The sequence below is a fragment of the Phoca vitulina genome, unplaced genomic scaffold, assembly GCF_004348235.1.
Source record: "Phoca vitulina isolate PV1807 unplaced genomic scaffold, GSC_HSeal_1.0 scaffold99, whole genome shotgun sequence".
NCBI classification, from domain to species: domain Eukaryota; kingdom Metazoa; phylum Chordata; class Mammalia; order Carnivora; family Phocidae; genus Phoca; species Phoca vitulina.
The window spans coordinates 715,617-740,196 of record NW_022589802.1 but is presented as its reverse complement, the minus strand read 5'-3'; the positions used below and the strand labels follow the sequence as shown (position 1 = coordinate 740,196).

The window sequence follows — 24,580 nt, the reverse complement described above, 5'->3', positions numbered from 1 at the left end:
CCGAGCCGAGGCTCCAAAGCCCAGGACTGGAGGAGAAGAGGCGCCTCGGGCGCGCCGATGTGAGGGGCGGGGCCTTGGCGGGACAGCCAGGGCCCGCTTCTCTGGCCCGCGCGGTCCTCCCACGTCTCAGTGGTTCGGGGAAGGGGCGGGGCCCAGCCGTGGGGCGAGAATGGGGTGGGGCTCGCCGCGCCCGGGCTCCGCCTCCCGCCCCTCCTCCGCCTCCTCCCTTTCCCCCCCCCGGCTTGCCCCTGGGGAGGGGTGGGTGGTGGAGTCACTGTCGGCTTCAGCCAGGCTGCGGAGCGGACGGACGCGCCTGGTGCCCCGGGGAGGGGCGCCACCAGGAGAGGAGGAGGAGGCGGAGAAGGAGGTGGAGAGGAAGAGACGCCCTCTCTGCTGACATCCCCCCTCCCCCCCGAGGCTCTGACCCCGGGGGCTAGGGGCCTGACAAGTTTCTCCACCCTGGCTGCCTGAAGAGGCCGCTACCCTGGAGGGCCCTGAGCCCACCGCACCAGGGGCCCCAGCACCGCCCCGGTGGCCTAACGCGACAGTCTCAGGGACCACTGCAAGGTTTCCAGTTGCCTAGACAAGGAGCCGGGGGTCAGAGCAACAACCCTTCCAGCCACCTGCCTCGACTTCTGCCTCAGGCACCAGTCCCAGCCCTGTGCATCCAACCCAGGTGACATGCCGGTACTCTCCACCTCCCGGTCCTCGCGGGTGACCACGCTGAAGCGCACAGCTCTGGTCCTGGCCCTCACGGCCTATGGAGCCCACAGAATCTACCCTCTGGTGCGGCAATACCTGGCTGCAACCAGGGGCCCTCAGGTACCAGCAGGGGAGTCCACGCAGGAGGTCTCTGGGGCCACAGCGGCCAAGGCCGGCGTGAACCGGGTGTTCTTGCAGCGGCTCTTGGGGCTCCTGCGGCTGCTCTTCCCCAGGACTCTGTGCCGGGAAACGGGGCTGCTGGCACTGCACTCGGCGTCCCTGGTGAGCCGGACTTTCCTGTCGGTGTACGTGGCCCGCCTGGACGGCCGGCTGGCCCGCTGCATCGTGCGCAAGGACCCACAGGCCTTCGGCCGGCAGCTCCTGCAGTGGCTCCTCATCGCTCTCCCCGCCACCTTCATCAACAGCGCCATCCGGTACCTAGAGGGCCAGCTGGCCCTGTCTTTCCGCAGCCGTCTAGTGGCCCACGCCTACAGGCTTTACTTCTCCCAGCAGACCTACTACAGAGTCAGCAACATGGACGGGCGGCTTCGCAACCCTGACCAGTCCCTGACGGAGGACGTGGTGGCCTTTGCAGCTTCTGTGGCCCACCTCTACTCCAACCTCACCAAGCCGCTCCTGGATGTTGCTGTGACCGCCTACACCCTGCTTCGAGCAGCCCGTTCCCGGGGGGCCGGCACAGCCTGGCCCTCGGCCATTGCTGGCCTCGTTGTGTTCCTCACAGCCAACGTGCTGCGAGCCTTCTCCCCCAAGTTTGGCGAGCTGGTGGCAGAGGAGGCACGGAGGAAGGGAGAGCTGCGCTACATGCACTCTCGAGTGGTGGCCAACTCAGAGGAGATCGCCTTCTATGGGGGCCACGAGGTGGGGCAGGTCGGGGTACTGGGCCCAGAAGAAAGCTTGTGGCTGGGAGGCCAGGGGGCAGGGCAGCCATGGACAGCGTGGAAAGCCCAGGTCTGGCTGGGGCTAATGCCGGAGGTGTGGGGAGGTCACAGAAGACGAAGACTGGGGATGGCAGGGCCTGGGGCAGCCCAGACTTCGGCTCAGAAAGGGAGAAGCAGGAAGGCTGGGTGGGGACTGCCCTGGGCCGGCTGCCGGCTTGCTCCAGGCCACTTCTGCTTCCTCTCCTCCTCCATGTGGTTGGCCTGGCCCTGGAGTTGTGGATCCTAGCGGTTTCAGACGCTGGAGCTCCGTGCTTGCTCCACTCCTACAGCCAGCCAGGAGGAGGCTCCTGCCATCTGGGAGCAGGGACAGTGGGACGCGCGGCCTCCTGCTGCCTGGCCCCTCGTGCCCCCCCTCCCCCCGCCCCGGGCCCTTTGAAGGCCAGCATCTGGCCAAGCTGGTGGGCCAGGCAGGCTGGCATTATGGGCATGACTCAGCCCAAGCGGGGGTTAACGAGCAGCACCCAGCGCCGCGGCCACAGCGGTGGCAGCGCTAGGTACTCGGGGTCAAAGCCTCCCCCACCTGAGCCCGCGGGCCAGCCTGGCTACCTGCTCGGCTGCCTCCCCAGGCCCCGGGCCAGGGCTGCCTGGCCCAGGCCGCCAGCGCGGCGGGACGCACTTCCTGCCCGCCCAGCAGCCACCCTGCCCCCCACCCCCCGCATGGCCGCCCTTCCGCCTGGGTCGCAGGCGCGCAGCTCCCCAGCAGGCCAGGCCTGCCGGGAGCCTGGTGCTGGGAAAGGTTACTCCGGGCCACTGCTCCCTTTATCTCGCCTCAGCCCCTCCCCTTCCTCCTGCCTGGGGCTGCAGCTGCCTCGGGCCCTGCTCTCTGCTTTCCGAGGGCTTCTCAAGGGAGGGGCACGGTGGCGCCCGCCTCCCAAAGGCCTGTGTGTCCTGTCTTTGTCAGGTGGCCTCTTGTCCCCGGACCTTGCCTCATTGGCTGCACAGTGGGCAGAGGCCGTGATGTTTTTACAAAAAGGCTTGTCCCTAAACTCGGCAGAGGGGGCATCCCGGGTGTAGGCCGGGCTCCGGATTAGGAGAAAATGCCTGGTCTGCAGCCACAACCCATCTCCTCTCCCACATGCCGGACTGCAGGGCCTTGGCAGGCGGCCACCGCCTTGGGTGAGGCACTTGGCACGTTACCCGCAGCTCCGTTGTCAGCCCCGGCGGGCACTCCTGCCAGCTCCCAGCACGAGCCTGGATTGCCAGGGTGCTCAGAGGAGGCGTGCTCACTTCAGGAACCAGGATTGGACTCAATGCAAAGGCGGTCCATGTGCCAGACCAGGATGGTGGGGGCAGGAGGGCCCTGGTGTATGTCCGCAGCCTGTCTCTTTTGACCTCGGCTAAAGGGCTGGAAAGTGGTGTGGGGTGATGGGTCCTCGTGGGGGGGGGGGGGGGTTGATTGCCTTTACTGTGCAGGCGTGTGGCTCGCCCCAGTTCCGCCAGCTGATGTCCCTGTGGACACTGACCCAGGCTCCATTCGACAGGTTAGGGCAGAGGTGGCTGGCTGGCTGGAGGGCAGACGTCACAGTGTTCTGTTCTCATTGAGATCTCAGGGAGGAGGCTGATTTAGATTTCATTCGCGTGTGCATGCACACACATACATACAAACTCTTGCTGGCTTGAGAGCAAGGTAAACCTTTCTTAGTAGGTCAAAGCGTCATTTATGAGAATCTGGTTCTCTCCTAATGGCTCTGCCAGGATGGTCCAAATTGCACACCTCTTGCTACCTCCAAGCGGTGTGAGCTTGGGCAGGTCCCTTTGCCTCTTGGGCTTTGGCGTCCCCAGTACAGTGGACATGAGAGTACACATACTGTCGCATGGGATGAGAGTCAAGTGGAGAGTCAGGTGTGAAAGTGCTGGACAAAGGAGATGGTGCCAGGCTGGGCAGCTGTGCTCAGCTGGGGGTGGGAGGCAGGGCCGGGGCACACCCCCCGTAACGAGCCAAGAAACCCACAACCTAATGGCCACCCTGCCATGACCCAGTTCCCGCCACCTGTGTGTCCGCAGCCTGAAGTTGCAGGTGCTGTGGCCAGTGCGGGCATGGGGAGGGAAGGGCAGGGCTGGCTTGGGAGCCTGCCCTCCAGGTTTCTGTGGGAGAAGGCAGTGTAGGGTCCTCATCCGGGGGGACCCTGGGCAGGTTGGGGAGGCGGGGCCAAAGTAGAGACTCTGGAACCGAGTTCCTCAAAACCAAGTACTGCCTTTTGCTTTCGTGTGCTGCCCTTTGCTTAGTTCAGGCCAGCAGCCCCCAGCAATTGCCCAAAGATGTCCCGAAGCGGTGCGGGGCAAAGAGAGGGGCATGGTAAGTGTCCCAACTAGAGAGGTAGTGGAAAGAAGGGATGGGAATGGGCCTCAGAAGGTGGGGGTGACGAGTCCCTTCTTCGTTACGACTGTCCCCTGGTACTATGACGTCAGGTGGTCCCAAAGCTTGAAAACTGGCCCCTGTAAATATGGCCCAGTCGTAACCCCCAGCCCTTGACCTTGTCCTGGCCATCAAATTTCATAGCATGTATGCGTGGTGCTTGGAGACTCTTGTGGCCCCTGTGGTAGTTACCGTGAGGCCTCTTGGTCTCTCTTTGTCACCCCCCCCCCCCCCCCCCCGCAGGTGGAGTTAGCCCTGCTGCAGCACTCCTACCAGGACCTGGCTTCGCAGATTAACCTCATCCTGCTGGAGCGCCTGTGGTACATCATGCTGGAGCAGTTCCTCATGAAGTATGTGTGGAGCGCCTCGGGCCTGCTCATGGTGGCCGTGCCCATAATCACTGCCACCGGCTATTCGGAGTCAGGTGAGAGCCACGGCTGCCAAAGGGGCGGGGGCAGGGACGCTCTCCTGTCCTCCTGGATCACTAAGTGCTAGGCTTGGGAGGCCCCGGGGCTTGGCTGACCTACCTGCCCCTTCTGCTAGGGTCATGAGGCCCAGCCGGTATCCTGAGCTCAGCAAAAGTCACACTCTCCTGGAGCTCCTGGTTGCCCTCTGCTCGGCGTGTGTCTTCCCTTGACAGCATTTCACACTCCTCGGTACCACTCAGCTGAGCTGGGGACTGGGAAGCAGGAAGCCCTTATGTCCCTTCCTCAGACGCACGCACCCTTGCCCACCTGGTCCTGTCCTTGGCTCACTGCGACCCGGGAGTCGGAGGATAGGGAAGTAGCTTCAGCTCCTTCATCGCCTGGGCCTTGGCTTTCCTGTGCCTAAAACAACTCTAGTAGGTTGCAGCGGGTATAGACCTTGGCCCTAAGGCCTGGGGTGGGGGTGAAGGGAGACAAGAAAGCCTACCTTGCTTGTCACTTGAGCTAGTGGGTCATCAGGATTCCCATTTTGTCCTTTAGAACATTCTAATTCAGGGCCCAGTCACGCTGATGTTTGATGGAGCTCAGTGTCAAGTTTGCTTTCCTGTTGTTTTGATGCCTGGCTATTGCTTTATTGGGTCAATGTGGGTTTAAATTCACCCCTCTGGTTACCGATTTCTTTGCTCACCGGTCCTTTTCCACAGCCCAGTTGCCTTCTTCCAGATAGATAACTTCTAGAAGTTCTTTCTGCAAGGCTTTCATCATGGGAACTTTGAGATTATCTTGTTGTGTGAAACATCTTTATTTTACTCTTTTCCCAGACTAAAGTTTAGTTGGGTGTGGGAGTCAAGGTGGACAGTTACTTTCTTCCAGCCCCTTGACAATATCCCATTGTCTCTGTTGGACAATCTGTTATCAGCTTCAGTGCCCCTGGCAGCCTGCATTGTCTCTCTGGTTACTTCCAGGCTTTCTTCTCTGGCATCCTGCAGTTTCCCTATGAAGTGTTTACCTGTAGGTGTCTGTTTGTCCTGCTTGAGATTTGTTGTATGGCCTTCATATATTCAGATTTTTCCATCATTCCGGAAATTTCTCAGCTATTATCTTTTCAAATATTGCCTTGGTCTTGTCCTTTTACTCTTTTCTTCTCATTCTCTCCTTTACAACTCTTCACCACTTGGCTGTCTCCCACCTAGCACCGTGCTGAATTAGGGGCACTCTCTGCAGATCTTTTATGCTCACTGGTCCATCCGTTTTCTCTTCAGCAGCATCTGATTTGAATTTTTTTCTTTTTTTTTTTAAGATTTTATTTATTTATTTGACAGAGAGAGACACAGCAAGAGAGGGAACACAAGCAGGGGAGTGGCAGAGGGAGAAGCAGGCTTCCCGCTGAGCAGGAAGCCCGATGCGGGGCTCGATCCCAGGACCCTGGGATCATGACCTGAGCCGAAGGCAGACGCTTAACGACTGAGCCACACAGGCACCCCTTGAATTTTTTTTTTCAATTTCAGTGACTATTTCTATAAGTTCTATTTGCTTCTTTTTCACACAAAAATGTGAAAACAGACATTTTTCTTTTCAAATAGGAATTTTAAACTGTTTTCGTAAGTGTCTGCTTTTCTCATCTTTTGGACTGCTCCTTTTTATGCTCCATGGTCTCTATCCAACGATTCGATTATCAGAATTCTTGGGGATCTAGGCCAGCTTTATCTTCCATCTGCTGCTCTTCACTCATGGTGGATTGTTTCCCTGTGGGTTTTGCAACCAGACTTCCGTGGGAACCCTGAGTGGCCTAACCCGAGGGGTCATTCCCCAGCACGGTGTGTATTTGCTTGTGCTTGGGCCACGCATGCCTGCCCAGGCAATTAATCACTTGGAGGCCATTTTACCTTAGCTTCTCAGCTTGGAGAAGAGGGCTTCCTGAACTTGGAGACGGTATTAATTTGAACTCCGGACACATAATTACAGATTCTTAGAAGAGACCTTTTCTTTAGTGCACCTAGAGCCCCAGCTGCACAAGAGAAACCTCTCTGTGTTCTCCCATCCTGGTTGCTGGCTTCTCTTTGTGTTCCTGGAAATTTCCCTTGCTTTCCTTGGAGCACAGCTCTGCTTGAAAAGGTGTTATACTTTGAAGCACCCAGCTGGTTCAGTTGGTGGAGTGTGCGACCCTTGATCTCCAGGTCGTGAGTTGGAGCCCCAATGTTGGGTATAAAGCTTACTTAAAAAAATAAAATATATTTTAAAAATTAAAAAAATTAAAGGTGTTATATTTTATGCAATTTGGTAGTACAAGGGTTTTTGGTTTTTTTTTAAGATTTTATTTATTTTTTTGAGAGAGAGAGAGAGAGCACGCACACACAAGCGGGGGAGCAGCAGGGAGAGGGAGAAACAGGCTCCCCACTGAGCAAGGAGCCCAATGTGGGGCTCGATCCCAGGACCCTGGGATCATGACCTGAGCCCAAGGCAGACGCTCAACCGACTGAGCCACCCAGGTGCCCAGTAAGAGGGTTTTCAATTGCATGTAAAGAGAGAGAGCCTGACTTGTTTCAGAGCCAAAGTCTCTGATTCTCTCTCTATTTGTGTCTCTACTTTGGGGCTTCTGTACCCTCAACTGTCCTTCTCTGGGTAACCCCCAAGGGGAAGGATCTAATTGGAGGGGGATTATTACTTTCCCCCGCAAAGGCCTTACATAAAGGGTGGCCTTGATTTAGGCCCAGGTGCCAGACCCAGTCAGCACCCCTGGCCTGGAACGTGGGAATCCACCCACGAGGAAACCGACCTGTGGTCTTTGTGAGGAAGCGCCTGCAGCTCCTTTCCTCTATAGCTGGCCTTGGGGCCCATCTAGTCCCCAAGGCCTCTCCCTCCTGTGAAAGCCTAGGACTTTCTGGAGACTCGGCTACACCAGACTTTGTGGGCAATTCAAAGAAGATGAGCTCTTGTCCCTGGCCTCATGGCCCTTTATAGTTAGTTACCTGTGAAAATGTGAAACACTCACTCTTCTGTCTTGCTGGCCTCCTCGCTATTCCCCGGAAGCAGTGCCTCTGCCCCCGGGCCCTTGCAAGCGCCACTAGCTCTTCCAGGAACCCTCTTTCCTCTGCCGAGACCACCGCCCCCACCATCCTCTTCCCCTTCCCCGCCGCGCTGCTCTTCCAACGCCACACACCCTGTCTGCTCTACTTCTCTATTTCGTTTATTGTCACTCTGCCACTTTAGGCTGTGCGTGCTCCATGGAGGCAGGGATTTTTGTCTGTTTTGTCCTTGCTGTGTCCCTAGTACCCAGGGACTAGTGAGGGCTCTGGGTGCTTCGAGGAGGCTGAAAGCCCTGGGGACCTATAGGAAGAGGCAGACACTTATCAATAGGGGAAAATTTCGATACCTTTGCCCTTCTAGACTGCTGGAGCTGCAAGGCTGGAGGGCCCAGAGGGAGAATGGCCTTGCCCTGAACAGCTTGCCTGGCATCCTGCCCCTGGGCCCTGGTCTTAGCTGCCTTAGCCTCTGAGGGAACCTACAGAGGGCAGTCAGTTCTGTCTCCAGGGAGGTACCAGCTGTTGCCAGGATGCCCCCAGCAACTACAAACCCTTTCCCTTAGTGTGTAGTCCCTCTCTGGCTTTTAGGACATCTGGGGAGGACAGCTTATGTCCCCCCTGCATGTTGGAGGCTAGTCAATGGGGGGCACAGTGGGAAGGCAGGCCCAGGACCATAAACTGTCAGGATTAACCCCCTCCCCACCCCGTCCTATTCCCTGGATTCCTGGTTCAGGCCCAAGAAAAGGCAATGCAAGGCAGTCAGGCCATCCATCCCATGCCTTTTCCACCCGGTACTGCCCGGGAGGCCATCTACCCTGAGCTGGCTTCCTGCCCCTTGCCACCCCACCCCTGCCATCATGTCCCTGAGGCTTCCACCTTGAATTGACATATGCCCCTGGGTAGAGTCCTTGGGCCCTTCACAGGACTTTCCTTCCTACCACTTTGGCCCCAGGAGCCTCAGCTTCCCCGGATACTCCAGTGGGCACTGCTCACTCTCCCACATCTCAGGACCCTCAGAGTCAGCTGCCCCCTTCCTCCCCATCACCATTTCCAGCACATTCCTTGTGTGAAAGCCCTGCCTTCCTGGGAGCTCTAAGGGTCAAGGGAGTCAAAACCACTGACAGAAGATGATTGAAGTAAGCAGCCACACGGTCTAGACTGAAACAGAAAAGCAAGTCGAGACAGAAACAGGCTCCCAGGGAGAAAGAGAGGCATCAAGGATGACCGTTCTCAGAGCGGCCCCAGAATACGGTGTCGAGGGGTGAGCTGAGGGAGAAACGGGGGTAACAGTGGAGGTCCAAAAGGGACATTTGTGTTGGAAAGACTCGGGGGTACAACAGCTCTGGGCGTTGGATGATGAGGTGCAGGTGCGCCCCAAGAGGGGCTGCGTCATTAGTATAAGACAGAGGGAGGACAGTTTAGGGGAAAGGAGCTGGTTCTGCCCAAAAAGAAAGCCAAATGCCTAATGGCTCATTTTCTTATCCAGATTATTGAGATGTAATTAACATACCATACAATTCGGCCTTTTAAAGTGTGTAATTAAGTGGTTCTTTTTTTAAAAAACAGATTTTATTTATTTATTTGAGAGAGAGAGACACAGCGAGAGAGGGAACACAAGCAGGGAGAGTAGGAGAGGGAGAAGCAGGCTTCAGGCTGAGCAGGGAGCCCGATGCGGGGCTCGATCCCAGGACCCTGGGATGATGACCTGAACCGAAGGCAGACGCTTAATGACTGAGCCACCCAGGCGCCCCTAATTAAGTGGTTCTTAATATATTGATGAAATTGTGCAACCATCACCACTAAGTCCAAAACATCGTCATCACCCCAGAAAGAAACCCTAGACTCATTAGCAGTCACTCCCTCCCCAGCACTCCCCAGCCCCCAACACCCACTCATCTTTCTGTTGCTATGGATTGTTGGCCTCTCGTGGACATTTCACATGAATGGAATCACACAATCTGTGGCCTTTGGTGTCGGCCTTCTCTCACTCAGCATCACGTTTTCAAGGTTCATCCACACTGTAGGGTGAATCGGCACTTCACTGCCTTTTACGGCCAAATAATATTGCATTATATACACGTATCACAGTGTCTTTATCCATGTGTCCATTGATGGACATTTGGGTCGTTTGCACCTTTTGATGATTACGAATAGTGCTGCTGTGATCACCTGTGTACAAGTTTTCATGTGAACGTGTATTTTTTGTTTCTCGTGGATGCATCCCCAGGAGTGGAATTGCTGGGGCCTATGGTAACTCTTTGTTGAACTTTTTCAGAACTGGCCGACCGGTTTCCACATGGGCTGCGCCATTTTACAGCCCCACCAGCCATCCTAGTGGGTGTGAAGTAGTAGCTCATTGTGCTTTTGATTTATGTTTCTCTGATGACTAATAATGTTGAGCGTCTTTTCATGTGCTTATTGGCCATTTGGAGATCTAGGAAATACAGTAGAATTGTCTATTCAGATCCTTTGCCCATGGTTTCATTGGGTTTTCTTTGTTGTTGAATGGGAAAAGTTTTTTTTACATATTCTGGATACGAAACCCTTATCGGATATGTGATTTGCAGATGTTTTCTCCCAGTCTGTAGGTTGCCTTTTCGCTTTTTGGATGGTTCCTTTGGATGCCCGAAAAGTTTTAATTTTGATGAAGCTCATTTATCTGGTTTTCTTCTGTTGCTTGTGCTTTTGGCATCATATTTAAGGAGCCATACATAATCCGAGCTCACAAAGACTTACAGCTGCTTTCTTCCAAGAGTTTTATAGTCTTAGCTCTTACATGAGTTAGTTTTTGCAGGTGGTGTGAGGTAGGGGTCATTCTTTTGCAAGTGGACACCCGCTAGTCCCAGCACCATCTGCCGCAGAGATTCGTCTTTCCCCTAGTGAGTCCATTTTGATTTTCCACAGTCCCCTCCTTTCCACTGTGTTCCATAGACTTGGAGGCAGTGAAGAAGGCAGCTTTGGAGATGAAGGAGGAGGAGCTCGTGAGCGAGCGCACAGAGGCCTTCACCATTGCCCGCAACCTCCTCACAGCTGCTGCGGATGCCATCGAGCGGATCATGTCATCCTACAAGGAGGTACCCCCCAGCCCAGCACCGCCCCCCCCGCCATGCCTCCACCCCTCCCCCAGCTGGTAGCGTCTGAGCCAGGGTCACCCTCCCCGCAGGTGACAGAGCTGGCCGGCTACACAGCCCGAGTACACGAGATGTTCCAGGTATTTGAAGATGTCCAGCACTGCCATTTCAAGAGGCCCGGGGAGCCGGAGGACCCTCAGGCAGGGCCCGGGGCTGTGGCCAGGTCTGGTGTCCGTGTAGAGGGGCCCCTGCAGATCCGAGGTAAGGGCACCCTCCCGCCAGACCCCCCCCCCCAGAAGGCAGGGTCTGCAACCTTCTTTCCCAGAGCAGTAGCTGCCAGCCGAGCCCCTCACTCGCCGGTGCCTTCCCAGGGCTCTGGCCAAGATTTCTCTTATTTCTCTTTGCAAAAGAAGGAGATGCAGTCCCTGAGTAGAGGGGATCGCTCTCCCATGTGGGCAGCAAGAGAAAGTTCAAGACCACAGCAGGGGCCAGTGTCGGAGGGTTTTACAGCGTAAGGGTGGACTCCATGCCTCGGGTTCCAGAAGCCAGAGAATCGACATTGCCCCTCCCCTGCCCAGAGCACAGCACCAGACACTGTTTGGGGATGGGCTCACGGAAGACCCACCATATTCCCAAGGGGCCCCAGACCACACACTGGCGTGCTATTGCGGGGGGGGGGGGGGGGGGGGGGGGGCACGTGGAATCCACCAGAAGGCAGAGGGGGTGTTGCTGCTCCCTGTATTCCCTCATTGCATTCTCTCTCCAGGCCAAGTGGTAGATGTGGAACAGGGAATTATCTGTGAGAACATCCCCATCATCACGCCCACGGGAGAGGTGGTGGTGGCCAGCCTCAATATCAGGGTAGGTCAAGTGTGGGACTGGGTTCGGGGTGGGTTGCGTGACCCAGGAGTGTTGGCTGAGCTGGGCTGAGCTACAGGACCCTGGGCTTGGCCTTCTGCATCTGCAAGCCCCAACCTTTGGTGTCTGGCCTACTGGGCCTGCATACGTTGTCATTCCCCAGATCCACTTGGCAGGTGGGCTAAGGTCCAGGTGAAACGCCAACATGTCTCTGATTGTTGGTTCTGTCACAGTGCAGTCCTAAAATGACTAGCGATTACCAAGAGTAGCGAAGGGTCACCCAAGGGCTCCTGGCCCTGGCCCCATCGTTGCCACCTCCCACCCCCATCCCTGAGAAGCCCAGGACCTGGGGACTCAGGTTCAACTCCAACTATGGTGGAATAGATTCCTCCAGTGACCTGGGCTTAGGGTCCCACCCATCTGCTTCAAGAAGCCCCCAGTGTAGGTGTGTACTAGGAACAGCCTGGCCCACCGGGAGGGCTCTCAGCCACTACAGAGGCTGTCTGTGGGAAGGAAGCCCTGGTGGCCAACCCCCACCAGTCACCTGTGTCCCTAGCCAGAGCTTTGGACAGGGTCAGGCAATGATGGAATGAAGGAGAGACCTGTGGTGGCAGGGTCAGTGTAAGAAGCGAGAGGGAGTCATTCATTCATCCCTGGGCTGGGCACTGGGAACCAGAGGTAAGCTGGAGGGGCACTGCCCTCAGGAAGCCCTATGCTGGGTCCCCCAAACATTGCAAAGGTCCCCAGTTAGCTGCCCAGGATCCTATGGGGGCCACAGGAAGGGTGGTCCCGTCCCTGAGGTGAGTAGAGGTCACCGGAAGCTTCACCCAGGAGCCTCAGGGTGGATGGGCAGCATGAGGAAGAAGGTGTCCCCCAGCAGGCAGGCAGAGGAAAGGTAGTGAAGTGGCAGGAGCATGGAGCTGGGGGGCCTTGGGGCCTTGTGCGCCTGGCTGCAGAGCTGGGTCCCTCGGAGCCACGGCTGGGCAGGGAGTTACTGGGAAGAGGCAAGTGGAGGGTCAGTGCCTCGTGGTGCAAGTGGAGGCTCCTTTCCTCGGTCCGCTGAGAGGGGTCCTGAGAGCCAGCTGGAGGCCGGGCACATTTCGTTACCCAGGCAACGTGGGACAGTGCTGTGATCCCCATCGCCCCTGGCCGCGGCCACTCTTGGGGTATGGCAGGGAGCCACCAATGGCTGGTTCATCCAAGGCGAACGATTTCCCTGCAGGCCCAGTGGCAGCCAAGTAGGCAAAGACCAGGGGCCCTGGCTCGCCGGGGCGCAGCTGGTGAGGGAGCAAGGCCGGGTGAGGGGGGGTGACTGGGACAGAAGAGCTGGGGTGGGAGGCGAGGCGGAAGCCAGGCTCTGGGGCTGGGAGATGTGGGGGAAGGCAGGGGAGCAGTTCCCAGTCATGATCGGCCAGGCGGTGGGGCAAGAAGGTTGGCGGAAGAGGGCGAGGCGCAGGGAAGGGGACCAGGGAGGCTGGCTGACTGGGGGAGAGGGCGTTTACAGTGTAACAGGACCACACGGTGAGGGGCTCAAACAGCAGGAGTGGCTTCTCTCCCCGTTTTGGAGGCCAGAAGGCCAAACTGGGGTGCTGCGGGAGAGTCTGCTTCAGGCCCCCTCCGAGTTTGGGTGCTTTACTGGCCATCAGTGGTGTTCCTGGGCTTGCGGAAGCCTCACGTCAATCTCTGCCCTCCTCCTCACATGGCCTTCTCCCTGTGTGCATGTCTCTGTGTCCAAATGACTCCTTTTGATAAGGACACCAGTCACGTTGGATTAGGGACCCACCCACTCCAGGAACACCTCATCTAAATTTTTTTTTTAAATAGAATCTTTTTTTTTAAAGATTTTGATTTATTTATTTGAGAGAGAGAGAGAGCACAAGCAGGGGGAGGGGCAGGCTGAGGGGGAAGCAGGCCTCCCGCGGAGCAGGGAGCCCGATGTGGGGCTCGGTCCCAGGACCCTGGGATCATGACCCGAGCCGAAGGCAGACGCCCAACGACTGAGCCACCCAGGCGCCCCGGACCTCATCTAAATTTAACTAATTACATTTGCAAAGTCTCTTTTTCCGAATAAGGTCACATTCTGAGGTCTTGGGGGCCCCGCTCAATCCGTAACAGCGCCTCCCTCCGATCGTGGGGACTGCACGGTATTGGCGCTGTTAAGTCACACCCTGCGAGAGCGGAACTCACCATGGCGATGGGGGAGGGGCTGCGCCCCGGGTGCCCTGCCGTCTGACCCCCCCCTTCTTGCACACTCCCCCCCAAGCTCAGCTGGCCTTTTTCTTACAGCAGGCATTTCCATAAGACCAGCGGGCACCATGTAATCGGCTAACTGGGGAGCCTGAGGCCCTTGACGCTGAGCCCAGGGGTCACAGAGGCATCTGCCAGCACCCTAGTACCTGTGGGGACAGAGAGAGGCCCACGAGGGCAGGAGGACTGGCCAGGCATTAGGAACAGACAGAGTTGGGGGTTTGTACTGTCCACCTAGAACTCGAAAGAAGGCACCTTTCCCGGGACCGTTCCTCAAGGGAGAGCAACTCTGCTGGGGAAGCGAAGACACTGGGAGTCCTAGTGACGTGGGACGGCAGGGGAGAGAGGGTGACATTGGCCTTCTGGGGCCTTCCTCATGCTGGCCCCATGCTCTCTGGTGCATGTCAGGGGCTTAGGGGCCAGGCCAGGACCCAAAACAGGTGTTTGGTTGGGGCTCTGGATGCCACACGTCATCCTTCAGGCCCCGCTGTCCCTTACCAAGAGACTGAGAGTGGCCCACCTCCCGGCCTGGGTGTGGACCCGAGCGTGGGCCACAGTTGGGAGGAGGGAGGTCCATGCAGGCCCCCTCTGCCGGGTACCAGCGCTGCCTCCACAGGTGGAAGAGGGCATGCACCTGCTCATCACCGGCCCCAACGGTTGCGGCAAGAGTTCTCTCTTCCGGATCCTTGGCGGTCTCTGGCCCACGTACGGTGGCGTGCTCTACAAGCCCCCGCCGCAGCGCATGTTCTACATTCCTCAGAGGTGAGGGGGCGGGGACGGAGCCTGGCCCCTACCCCTTCCCACCCCGGAGATGGCAGGGCTTGGGGCATCAGGAGAGCACAGCGTCTGAGGGGCAACGGGGCCTCCCCCTGCCGTCCGGCCGTGGCCGTGGCCGTGGCCGTGGCCGTGGCCGTGTGATGCGTGTGCGCACATGCGGTGTACGGTGTGGGGCTGTGTTGGCGCACGTGCGCAGGGCGGCTGGTGGTGGGGGTCTGCGGGCTTCGAGTCGGCCCTGCCCCCGGCGGCCAGGGCCCATGACAGAGCCTGCTCAGGCGCAGGGCTTCAGCACGGAGGTAGGGCCAGGCCCGCCCTTGCTGACGTGCGGCATTCCGGCAGGCCCTACATGTCCGTGGGCTCCTTGCGGGACCAGGTGATCTACCCAGACTCCGTGGACGACATGCGAAGGAAAGGCTATTCGGAGCGGCACCTGGAAGCCATTCTGGACATCGTGCACCTGAACCACATCCTGCAGCGGGAAGGAGGTAGGGGAGGACGTGGCCAGGGAGGGAGCCCTAGATTGGTTGCCCTTGTCCCAAGATTCAGCTGGGGAATCTGCTGTCACCCTCGCCCCTGCCTCCCTCTTGGCCCCCGAGGGGTGAAGATGACCCTGACATCCAGAAGTCCAAAGTGCTAGGTGCCCAAGAAAGCCCCACCCATCAGGGCAGCCCTGAGCTCCCTAGGCCAGGGAGGCCAGGCACAGCAGGAGGTGTCCAGCAGGGGGCGCTCATTTTGGCCCTGGACACCCTCTCCAGGCTCTGGGGCTCAGTGGCAGGGAGGGCCCTGTGGGCCAGGCGGGGAGAGCCCGGGCTTTCCCTGACAGTGAAGGAAGCCTTTGGAAGGCCTTAGGCAGGGAAGTGACACGTCGGTGTCACATTTTAGCAAGAGGACAGACCCTGGGCACGAGCAGGGCAGCTGGAGAGAAGGTGAGCCCAGGGTGTGTGTGCAGCGAGCCTCTAGCATGGGAGGCAGGACAGAGCCAGAGGGGACGCTTGGGTTTCTGGCTTGAGCCTGGGAGGTGCCATCCCCTGGAAAGGAGCCTGCAGGACTGGAGGGACAGGCTGGTAGCAAGAGAAGGCATTGGTCAGGGGCTTACCAGGTTTGTCTGCAAATGCCTGCTGTGCCCAGAGAGGGGGAGGAGGGGAGGGCAGCCCAGCTGCAGGGTGGGGGGAAACCAAGGTGGGGCTGGACTCAATTTTCTTAGTGAAATCTGAAAAGCAGGTTTAACTTCCTGCCTCCATCACTTGGGGGGAGCTTGACCAGCCACCCTGTGCCCGGGAGTGCACCCCTCCTCCTGTCTTCCAGGAGTGCCCTGGGCCCCTGGGGCCTACCAGCACAACCTATTAGCATGGAGTTCAGCTGGGAGTAACAGAACCCCCTCCCCACAACAGTGGCTTACATCATTCACAAGTTTATCTTACTGTGACATAAAAGTCCCGAGGAAAGCAGGCCACAGTTGACGGAGGCAGCCCAGCTCTGTGAAGGCCCCTCAGGTCACTCAGCTCTGTGGGCCCTCCATTCCCAAAGTCATCGCATGATCCAAGATGGCTGCTCCGGCTATCACATCACATCCCAGGCCATGGGATAGAGAAAGGGGAAAGGGGGGGAAGAACCAAGGGTACCTGTCATCTGTCTTTTAAAGAAAGTTCCCAAAGCTGACACATGTGTAACACACTTATACCCCATTGGCCGGAATTCAGTTCCATGGTCACACCTCACCTCAAGGCAAGCTACGGAGTAGAGTCTTTTTTGTGGGTGGCCCTACGCCTTGACAAAACTCCTAGTCCCGTGGGAAGACGGAGCGGAGGTGGGACGTAAGGATTCGTTTCTGCTCGGACTTGCTGAGGCAGTGACCCCTGCGGGTGGGAAGCCCTCTGGAGAGACCGCAGCAGCCGTCCCTGGGGCTCTGCCCGGCCACCTGCTGCCCAGGGACGGAAGCACCGGCGGGCTGTTCGTTAGCATCTCTTAGGTCCTGCGGGCCTCTGCCGGGGCTGCCGCGGCACGGTGCCGGGGCGGCTCGTGTCCCCGTCCTGGGGGCCGCAAGCGCAAGAGCCGGCAGTGGGCAGGGTCGGTCCCTTCCGGGAGGGCAGCAGCCGGTCCAGGCCCGCATCCTCGGCGTGTGCGCGGCAGTCCTCCCTCTGTGCGTGTCTGTCTCCAGTGCTCCCCTTTACGTGAGGGCGCAGTCCTGCTGGATTGGGGCCCACCCTCGTGACCTCGTGGTAACTGTCCCCTCTGTAAAGCCCGTGTCTCCAAATAAGGTCACGTTCTGAGGTCCTCGGGCTCAGGATGCCCACATGTCATTTTTTTGGAGGGGACACAATTCTGCTCACAAGTCTTTTTTGACTCTTAAAGTATCACCTCCAGATAGATAAGCATCCAGGGCGCGTGGAGCCAGGGGCCAGCCTTCTCCAAAGTCACATATGCCCCCGTCTCCCACTCTCACCAGTCCCTTCGGCCCCTCCCACCGCCCTTGGGTCTGGGCCCTGCACAGGGAAGCCCCTTGTCCCTTGCCTAGGTTGGGAGGCCGTGTGTGACTGGAAGGATGTGCTGTCGGGGGGTGAGAAGCAGAGAATCGGCATGGCCCGGATGTTCTACCACAGGTGAGCTGGGTGGTCCCCAGGGGGCTGAGTGGGACAGCCAGGGGCCCTGTGGCCATTAGGAGGCCTCACCCCGGCCTGGGCCCAGCCAGCGTAGCCACAAGAAGCAGAATCAGTACGCAGGTCAGGGTTCCCACAGGGTGGGGGGGGAGGGGACAGGCCAAGGCTTCTGTGAAGGAGGGTCCACAGCCTAGCGCATTTGCCCCCCCCCCCCGCCCCAGGCCCAAGTACGCCCTCCTGGATGAGTGCACCAGCGCCGTGAGCATCGACGTGGAAGGCAAGATCTTCCAGGCGGCCAAGGACGCTGGCATCGCCCTGCTTTCCATCACCCACCGGCCCTCCCTGTGGTAGGTGCCCCCCCTCCTTGCCCGGAGCACCCCACCTGCTTGGCGGCTGGGGAGGGGGAGGCCAGGCAAGTGTCTCCTGCTCAACGGCTTCCGCTCCTCTCCCGGCCTAGGAAGTACCACACGCACTTGCTGCAGTTTGATGGGGAGGGTGGCTGGAAGTTCGAGAAGCTAGACCCCGCCGCTCGCCTGAGCCTGACCGAGGAGAAGCAGCGGCTTGAGCAGCAGCTAGCGGGCATCCCCAAGATGCAGCGGCGCCTCCAGGAGCTCTGCCAGATCCTGGGCCAAGGCTCTGGGGTCCTCCAGGGTGCTGCTCCCCCCTGAGCCCTGGGACCACATGAAGGAAACCACAGCAGCTGCCCACCCACCCCTTCACCTGGCCCTGCCGCAGGCCTGTCCTGCATGCCTTTCCCTCCCAGGCCTCCTGGCCGCAGGCCTGCCCTGCCTAGGGGACTGCCAGCAAAACCACGTGCCTGTCCCTGGGCCCCCTTCCCTGGGCGGGGCAGATGGGACTTTCTTCTCTTCCAGGAGGGGGGAAGGGTGGAGGGGAGCCCCCGGCTCACACCACCAGCCAGTCTGTGCGGAGCCTTGCATGGGGCGGGGGGCCTGCTCTCCTGACGCTGCAGTCCCCCTTATTCCCTCCTCTTCAGTCCCTTGGAGACCCCACGGGCCATCCGTAGCTACTGCCCAAATGGCCCACTGAGGCTCCCACCCCACAGGACACCCTTCCTGCCATAGAAACAGCCAGACAGAACCCACAGCCAGACGGGGCCCCTCACGTGCACCCCTTCTCCCTGCCACGGGAGGAAGGATCGCACAGCACTAGCGAGCGATGGTAAGAATGTAGCCCCTGCCCCTAGCCTCCCTTCCTTCTACGAGCTAATTTATTGGATTCCTGTTTGGAGCCATCTCGATTGCCAACACGAGCACCCAGCCAGCAGCGGAGGTGGCCGGGGCCGCGGTCCTCCCACAGGTGGCCTGGCCCTTGAGCCAGCCCCCGGCGGCCTGTCGCCCCACCAGCCTATACTGCCAGCCACCTCCGTGGGGTGGGGGGGTACAGGCCACTGAAGGGGGAACCGGGTGCTGGGGCTGCCGGGCATGAGGGCACCTGTGCGCCCAGCTCAGTGCCAAAGAGGGGTCAGCCAGGGCAGCTGTATCTGCAGAGCCAGGCCCCACCCAAGAGGGAGACCCCACCACAGCCACCGCATGTGCCTTTCCAGACCCTCAGCCACCTGGCCGGGGAGCATCCCTCAATCCCTCAGTAAAAGCCTCCCGCAGAAAGTGCCGTCCTGCCTCCTGGCCTCTTTGTCTGGCAGGGCTGGGGAGGAGTGCGGGAGGGGCATCAGGTCGCCTGGGGTGGAAGGAGTAACCTCAACCCCTGCCCCCACCCAAAGACAGCTCAGCATATTCTCCGGTGGGGAGATAGATTTAGCAACGTCTCACAAAAATATTGGCAACTAGGACTCTGGACCAATCCTGGGCCCAGTGCTGGGGTGGAGAGGAGGGGGCTGCTGCCCAGTCCCCGCATGAGGAGCGTCCGGAGAGACACTGGGGGAAAAGCAGCGAGCTGCAAAGTGGGCTGGGCGGCGGGCACAGAGGAGGAGTCCCGACCCTGTGGGGCAGAGGGGAGCGGGGAAGATGTAGTTCTGGACCTTCTAGGAAGAGGGAATGCTGGAAGGGAATTCCCTTCTAGGAAGAGGGACAGCCCAGAGGTGAATCAGGAGCAAGGCGCAGGACGTCAGTGTGGTGCGGAAGGCAGAGGAAGGGAGGTGCTGGGGCCATGCCACGGAGCCTGGACTGACTTCGGAGGCAACGAAAAGCCACCAAAGGGTGTTTGGCAGGATGGAGACAAGATGCAGTTATGCCCACGGTGGGCGATATGGAGGCTTTGCTTGGAGGGAGGCAAGAGCGCACAGCTCGGTCCTTGTCCACTGCTGGTGGGAAGGAGAATGGAGCAGCCATTGTGGAAAGCTAAGCACGGACCCAGCACTTCACTCCTAGTCTTAAACCCAAGAGAACTGAAAATAGGTGTTCAATCAAAAACTTAGGTGTGAATGTTCGTAGCAGGGCTGTTGGTGATAATCAAAAAGTGAAAACAACCCAGAAGTCCATCAACATGAATGGATAAACCAAATGTGGTCTCTCTATGCAATGGAATGCTATTTGGCTAAAAAAAGGAGTGCAGTTCTGACCTCTGCTACAGTGTGGATGAACTATAAGAACGTGACACTGAGTGAAAGAAGCCAGACATGGAAGACCACATACCGTGTGATTTCATTGGTAGGAAACATCCAGAATAGGCAAATCTATAGAGACACAAAGCAGATGAGTTGTTGCCAGGGGCTGGGTTTCCTTTTGGGGCAATGTTCTGGAACTGTAGAGGTGAGGGTTACACAACACTGTGGCTGTAATAAATGTCACCTCAAAAAATAGATCTATAGATAATAGATGACAGGTACATTGAGGGATTGATTGATGAAAGCTAGATGATACATGATTGATAGATAATAGAGAGATGATACATAGAGAGAGATGATAGGTGATAGAGGCGTAGATGAGTGAGTGACCATTTAAAGCAGCCCAGGCAAGATGTGCTGAGGCTTGAAATCCCGGGCGTATTAGAGAGAGACTAGAAGAAAGTCGGGGGGGGTCAGACTTGGGGTAGTGGAGAGGGGTAGTCAAGGTGACCCTTGGGCTCTGGCTTAGGTGGCCAGGTGGGCAATGGCACCCTTAGCTGGAGGAGGGACAGGTGGTGGTTGAAGATACAAGGAGACAACCTGGAGAAGAGGTGCCTGGCGTTTCATCTGGGGGATGGGAAATAGCCTACATTTTACTTGAATTTGGGGGTTAGGATTTATTTTCTTGATCCCAGGAGAGGTGGCGAATTCAGAGGGGGCTAGGAGCTGTTCCTCCTTTTCTTCCCAAGATTGTTGAAGTTGTCCCTACCTGATAATAAATCCTTTTTCTTTTTAAGTTACATAGTTAGAATGTTTCTGTGGTCTTCCACCAAACCGTAATTGATACAGATGGAAAGACATAGCCGGCAAATACTGTCCACAAGGAAGTTAGTGGAGAGAAATTAACATCGGACAAAGTAGACCTCAGGGCACAAATCATTATTAGGAATAAAAGAGGTCACTGCATAATGATTAAATAAATAATTCATTTGAAAGCATTAACCATTAACATGTGTGCACCTGCCTAATGGTAGAACCTCAAATGTATATCAAATGAAAAAGTAGCCGTAAAAAGAAAAATTAATTAGTACACTTGCCACAATAAATTACACTGCATCTCACTGCACATGGTAGCTCAAGAAGACAAAGCTTGTAAGACTACAAGAAAAATTGAACAAGCTTGATTAATAAAACTCACCATGTCCTTGGCCACAAAACAAATCTCAACAAATACTAGAAGAATTGATATTGTACAAATCACGTTCTCAAACTGTGATAGAATAAAATCCTAAGTCAATGATAAAACTAGAGGCGCCTGGGTGGCTCAGTCGGTTGAGCATCTGCCTTCGGCTTAGGTCGTGATCCCGGGGTCCCGGGTTGGAGCCCTGTGTTGGACTCTCTGCTTCTCCCTCTGTCTGACGCTCACCTGCTTGTGTGCGCTCTCTTTCTCTCTCTGTCAAATAAATAAATAAATAATCTAAAAAAAAATAAAAAGAAAATTATTCTCCTTGACTCTTGTCCAAGGAAAAAGATAATCATATTTTTTAAAAAATGATAAAACTAAAATTAAGTCCTCTCATATGTTTGGAAATTTTAATGTACAATAAATTTTAAAATACACTTCCAAATAACTGACCGGTGCAAGAAGAATTATAATGAAAATCTAACAACAGAGCTGAACAACAAAGAAAACACTACATATGAAAATGAATAGGGGCGCCTGGGTGGCTTGGTCAGTGAAGCATCTGCCTTCTGCTCAGGTCATGATCCCAGGGTCCGGGGATCGAGCCTCTTGTCGGGCTCCCTGCTCGGCAGGGAGTCTGCTTCTCCCTCTCCCTCTGCCCCCCCCACTCGTGCTCGCCCCCCTCACTCTTCTCTCTCTCTGTCTCAAATAAATAAAATCTTTATTTTTTTTTAAAGATTTTATTTATTTGACAGAGAGAGACACAGTGAGAGAGGGAACACAAGCAGGGGGAGAGGGAGAGGGAGAAGCAGGCTTCCCGCCGAGCAGGGAGCCCGATGCGGGGCTCGATCCCAGGACCCTGGGATCATGACCTGAGCCAAAGGCAGATGCCCAACGACTGAGCCACCCAGGCGCCCCTCGAATAAATAAAATCTTTAAAAAAAAAAACCATATAGGATGTTGCTCAAGCAGTGCTTAGGAGGAAATGTATAGCCTTAAAAAGAATAAGATGAGCACCAACTCAGGAAGCTAGAAAAACCACAGCAGAATAAACCCAGAGAAAGTAGAAAAAAGGAAATCACAAAGACAGCAGAAATTAATGAAATGGAAAAAAGAAAGATCAATAAAGCCAAAAGTTTGTTCTCTGAAATTAGCAAAATAAACCAGTCTCTGGTGAGAATGAAAGGAGAGAATGTATAACTAGACAATCCTAGGAAGGAAAAGAGGGATAAAGCGACAGATAACAACAGCTGTGTAGTACTTGCTTCTAAAAACACCATGAAAATGACAGTAAGGGGATGACAAGTGCAGAAAGGAGTAAGTTCACCACAGAAAAGGAGAGGAGTGAGTGCCTACCGAGAATGTTTTAGAAGCTGGAAAACAGGTGGAAGAGGCAGCCAGGGGCAGGGGCTGGAAGCACCAGATACCGCAGAAGAAAATATGTATGTCTGGTGGTAGGGGGCAGACAGGAGGATTGATTGAAAATCTATATAAGAAGCTGCTAAATCACACACACACACACACACACACACAGAAGCTTCTAAATGTTCACATCTTTGCCCCACCTCTTGCCGAAGACCCTGCATTTCCACAGCCCGAGTGGCGCAGTCGGTTAAGCATCCGACTCTTGGTTCCGGCTCAGGTTGTGATCTCAGGGTCCTGGGATCGAGCCCCCCATCAGGCTCCACGCTCAGTGCACGGTCTGCTTAAGCGGCTCCCTCTCCCTCTGCCCTTCCTCTCTGTCTCTCTCTACATGTAATAAAGAAATCTTTAAAAAAAAGAAGGTCTGTGGAAATGCAAATCAAGGTCACGGTGAAATATCCTTTTATTCCCACTGATTGGCAGAAATGAAAGAGTCTGACAATCCCGAGTATTGGCAGTGACATGGAGTAGCAGGAATCCATACACTGCGGGGGAGGGGGGCGGTGTTCTGGAAACTGATATAACCACTTTGGAAGAGAATTTGGCATTATCTAATAGAGTCGAAGATGTACGTGTTTATGACCTAAGAGTGTCACTCCTGGGCACATCCTAGAGAAGGTCTTTTACAAATAAACCAGATCACATGTACAAATCGTTCACAGCAGCATTGTTTACAATACACCAAAGCTAGAAACAAGCCATCTTCTCTGTAGTACATGGGCTGCCGAAGTGAGCACTCCACAGAAAGAGTGGATCAACTACGGCTGTATGCATCAACTTGGATTATGTCACAAATGTAATGTGGAATTAAAGCAACAAGTTAGAGGGGCGCCTGGGTGGCTCAGTCGTTAAGCGTCTGCCTTCGGCTCAGGTCATGATCCCGAGGTCCTGGGATCGAGCCCCGCATCGGGCTCCCCGATCCGCGGGAAGCCTGCTTCTCCCTCTCCCACTCCCCCTGCTTGTGTCCCCTCTCTCACTGTCTCTCTCTCTCTGTCAAATAAATAAATAAAAAATCTTTAAAAAAAATTAAAAATAAATAAAGCAACAAGTTAGAGAAACATACACCCGGTTACGATTCTATTTATATAAAGTTCAAAAGATGCAAAACTAATGTTGTTTAGGGATAATGCATATTTGGGAAAAGTATAAAGAAAAACAAGGAAAGGGTAGTGGTGGCCTCTGTTGCGGGGGAGGAGGGGACACGGGGGCCCCAGAGGCTTTGGAGTGCAGTCATCCGGCTGACGGCGGGGACACAGGTGTAGTGCTTTATCATCATTCTCTAGACAATTCACAGAACTGCTGTGTGCTCTTGTGTGTGCATGTGGTTGAATAAAATGAACCTGCCATTTTTATAGGTCAAAATAGCTGACTATTAAGCAGTTTCATCTGACTTTTGACCTACCAAATTTCGTAATAATAGAATAAAACCGAAAGACTTTATGCTAATAAATGTAAACTGTGATGAAATGGGCATGCTCCTAAGAAAATATTGTTTATCAAAAACTAACTCAAAGGACGCCTGGGTGGCTCAGTCTGTTGAGCATCTGCCTTCAGCTCAGGTCATAATCCCGGGGTCCTGAGATCGAGCCCCACTTCGGGCTCCCTGCTCAGCGGGGAGCCTGCTTCTCCTTCTGCCTGCCGCTCCCCCTGTTTGTGATCTCTCTCTCTCTCTCTGACAAATAAACAAAATCTTCAAAAAAAAAAATTAACTCAAAATAGAAAAACTCATCCAAAAATTCATATGGAATCTCAAGGGACACCAAATAGCCAAAAAAATTCTGAAAAGGAAGCACAAAGTTGGAGGAGTCACACTTCCGGATTTCAAAACCTGATGCAAAGCTACAGGAACGCAGACAGTGTGGTACTGGCATGAAGACAGACAAACAGGCCTGTAGAACAGAGTAGAGGCCCAGGCATAAATCCTGACGTATATGATCAAATGACCCTTGACAAGGGTGTCACGACCATTCAATGGGGGAAAAGACAGTGGCTGCAACAAATGGTGCTGGGAAAACTGGACAGCCACATGCAGAAGAATGAAACTGGACCGCTATCTTACATCATATACAAAAAGCAACTCAACACCATTTACAGGCCTAAACATAAGACCTAAAACTGTAAAACTCCTAGAAGAAAACATAGGGGGCAAAGCATCATGACATTGGATTTGGCAATGACTTTTTGGAAATGACACCAAAAGCGCAGGCAAAAACAGCAAAGAGTAGACAAATGGAACTACACCAAACTGAGAAACTTTAGTGCATCCAAGGACTGTGCAATCAACAGAGTGCAAGGCCCCCCATGGAACGGGAGAAAATATCTGCAAATCATACATCTGAGAAGGGGTTACTATCCGGAATACATAAAGAACTCCTACGACTCAACAACAAAAAAATCAAAGTCTCCAATTAAAAACTGGGCAAAGCAGGGGCACCTGGG

General features: G+C 55.6%; 1 protein-coding gene across 1 annotated transcript; it reads left to right on the top strand.

Moving 5' to 3' along the window:
- Nucleotides 1-245: 245 nt before the first annotated feature.
- On the top strand, nt 246-18,789 carry ABCD1 (ATP binding cassette subfamily D member 1). The gene is made up of 10 exons (XM_032397435.1): nt 246-1,581; nt 4,261-4,441; nt 10,397-10,539; nt 10,629-10,797; nt 11,303-11,397; nt 14,258-14,403; nt 14,758-14,903; nt 16,934-17,018; nt 17,237-17,362; nt 17,473-18,789. Exons 1-10 carry the CDS (start codon nt 682-684, stop codon nt 17,681-17,683), a joined length of 2,202 nt encoding a protein of 733 aa, XP_032253326.1. The 5' UTR covers nt 246-681; the 3' UTR covers nt 17,684-18,789.
- The last annotated feature ends 5,791 nt before the right edge of the window (nt 18,790-24,580 follow it).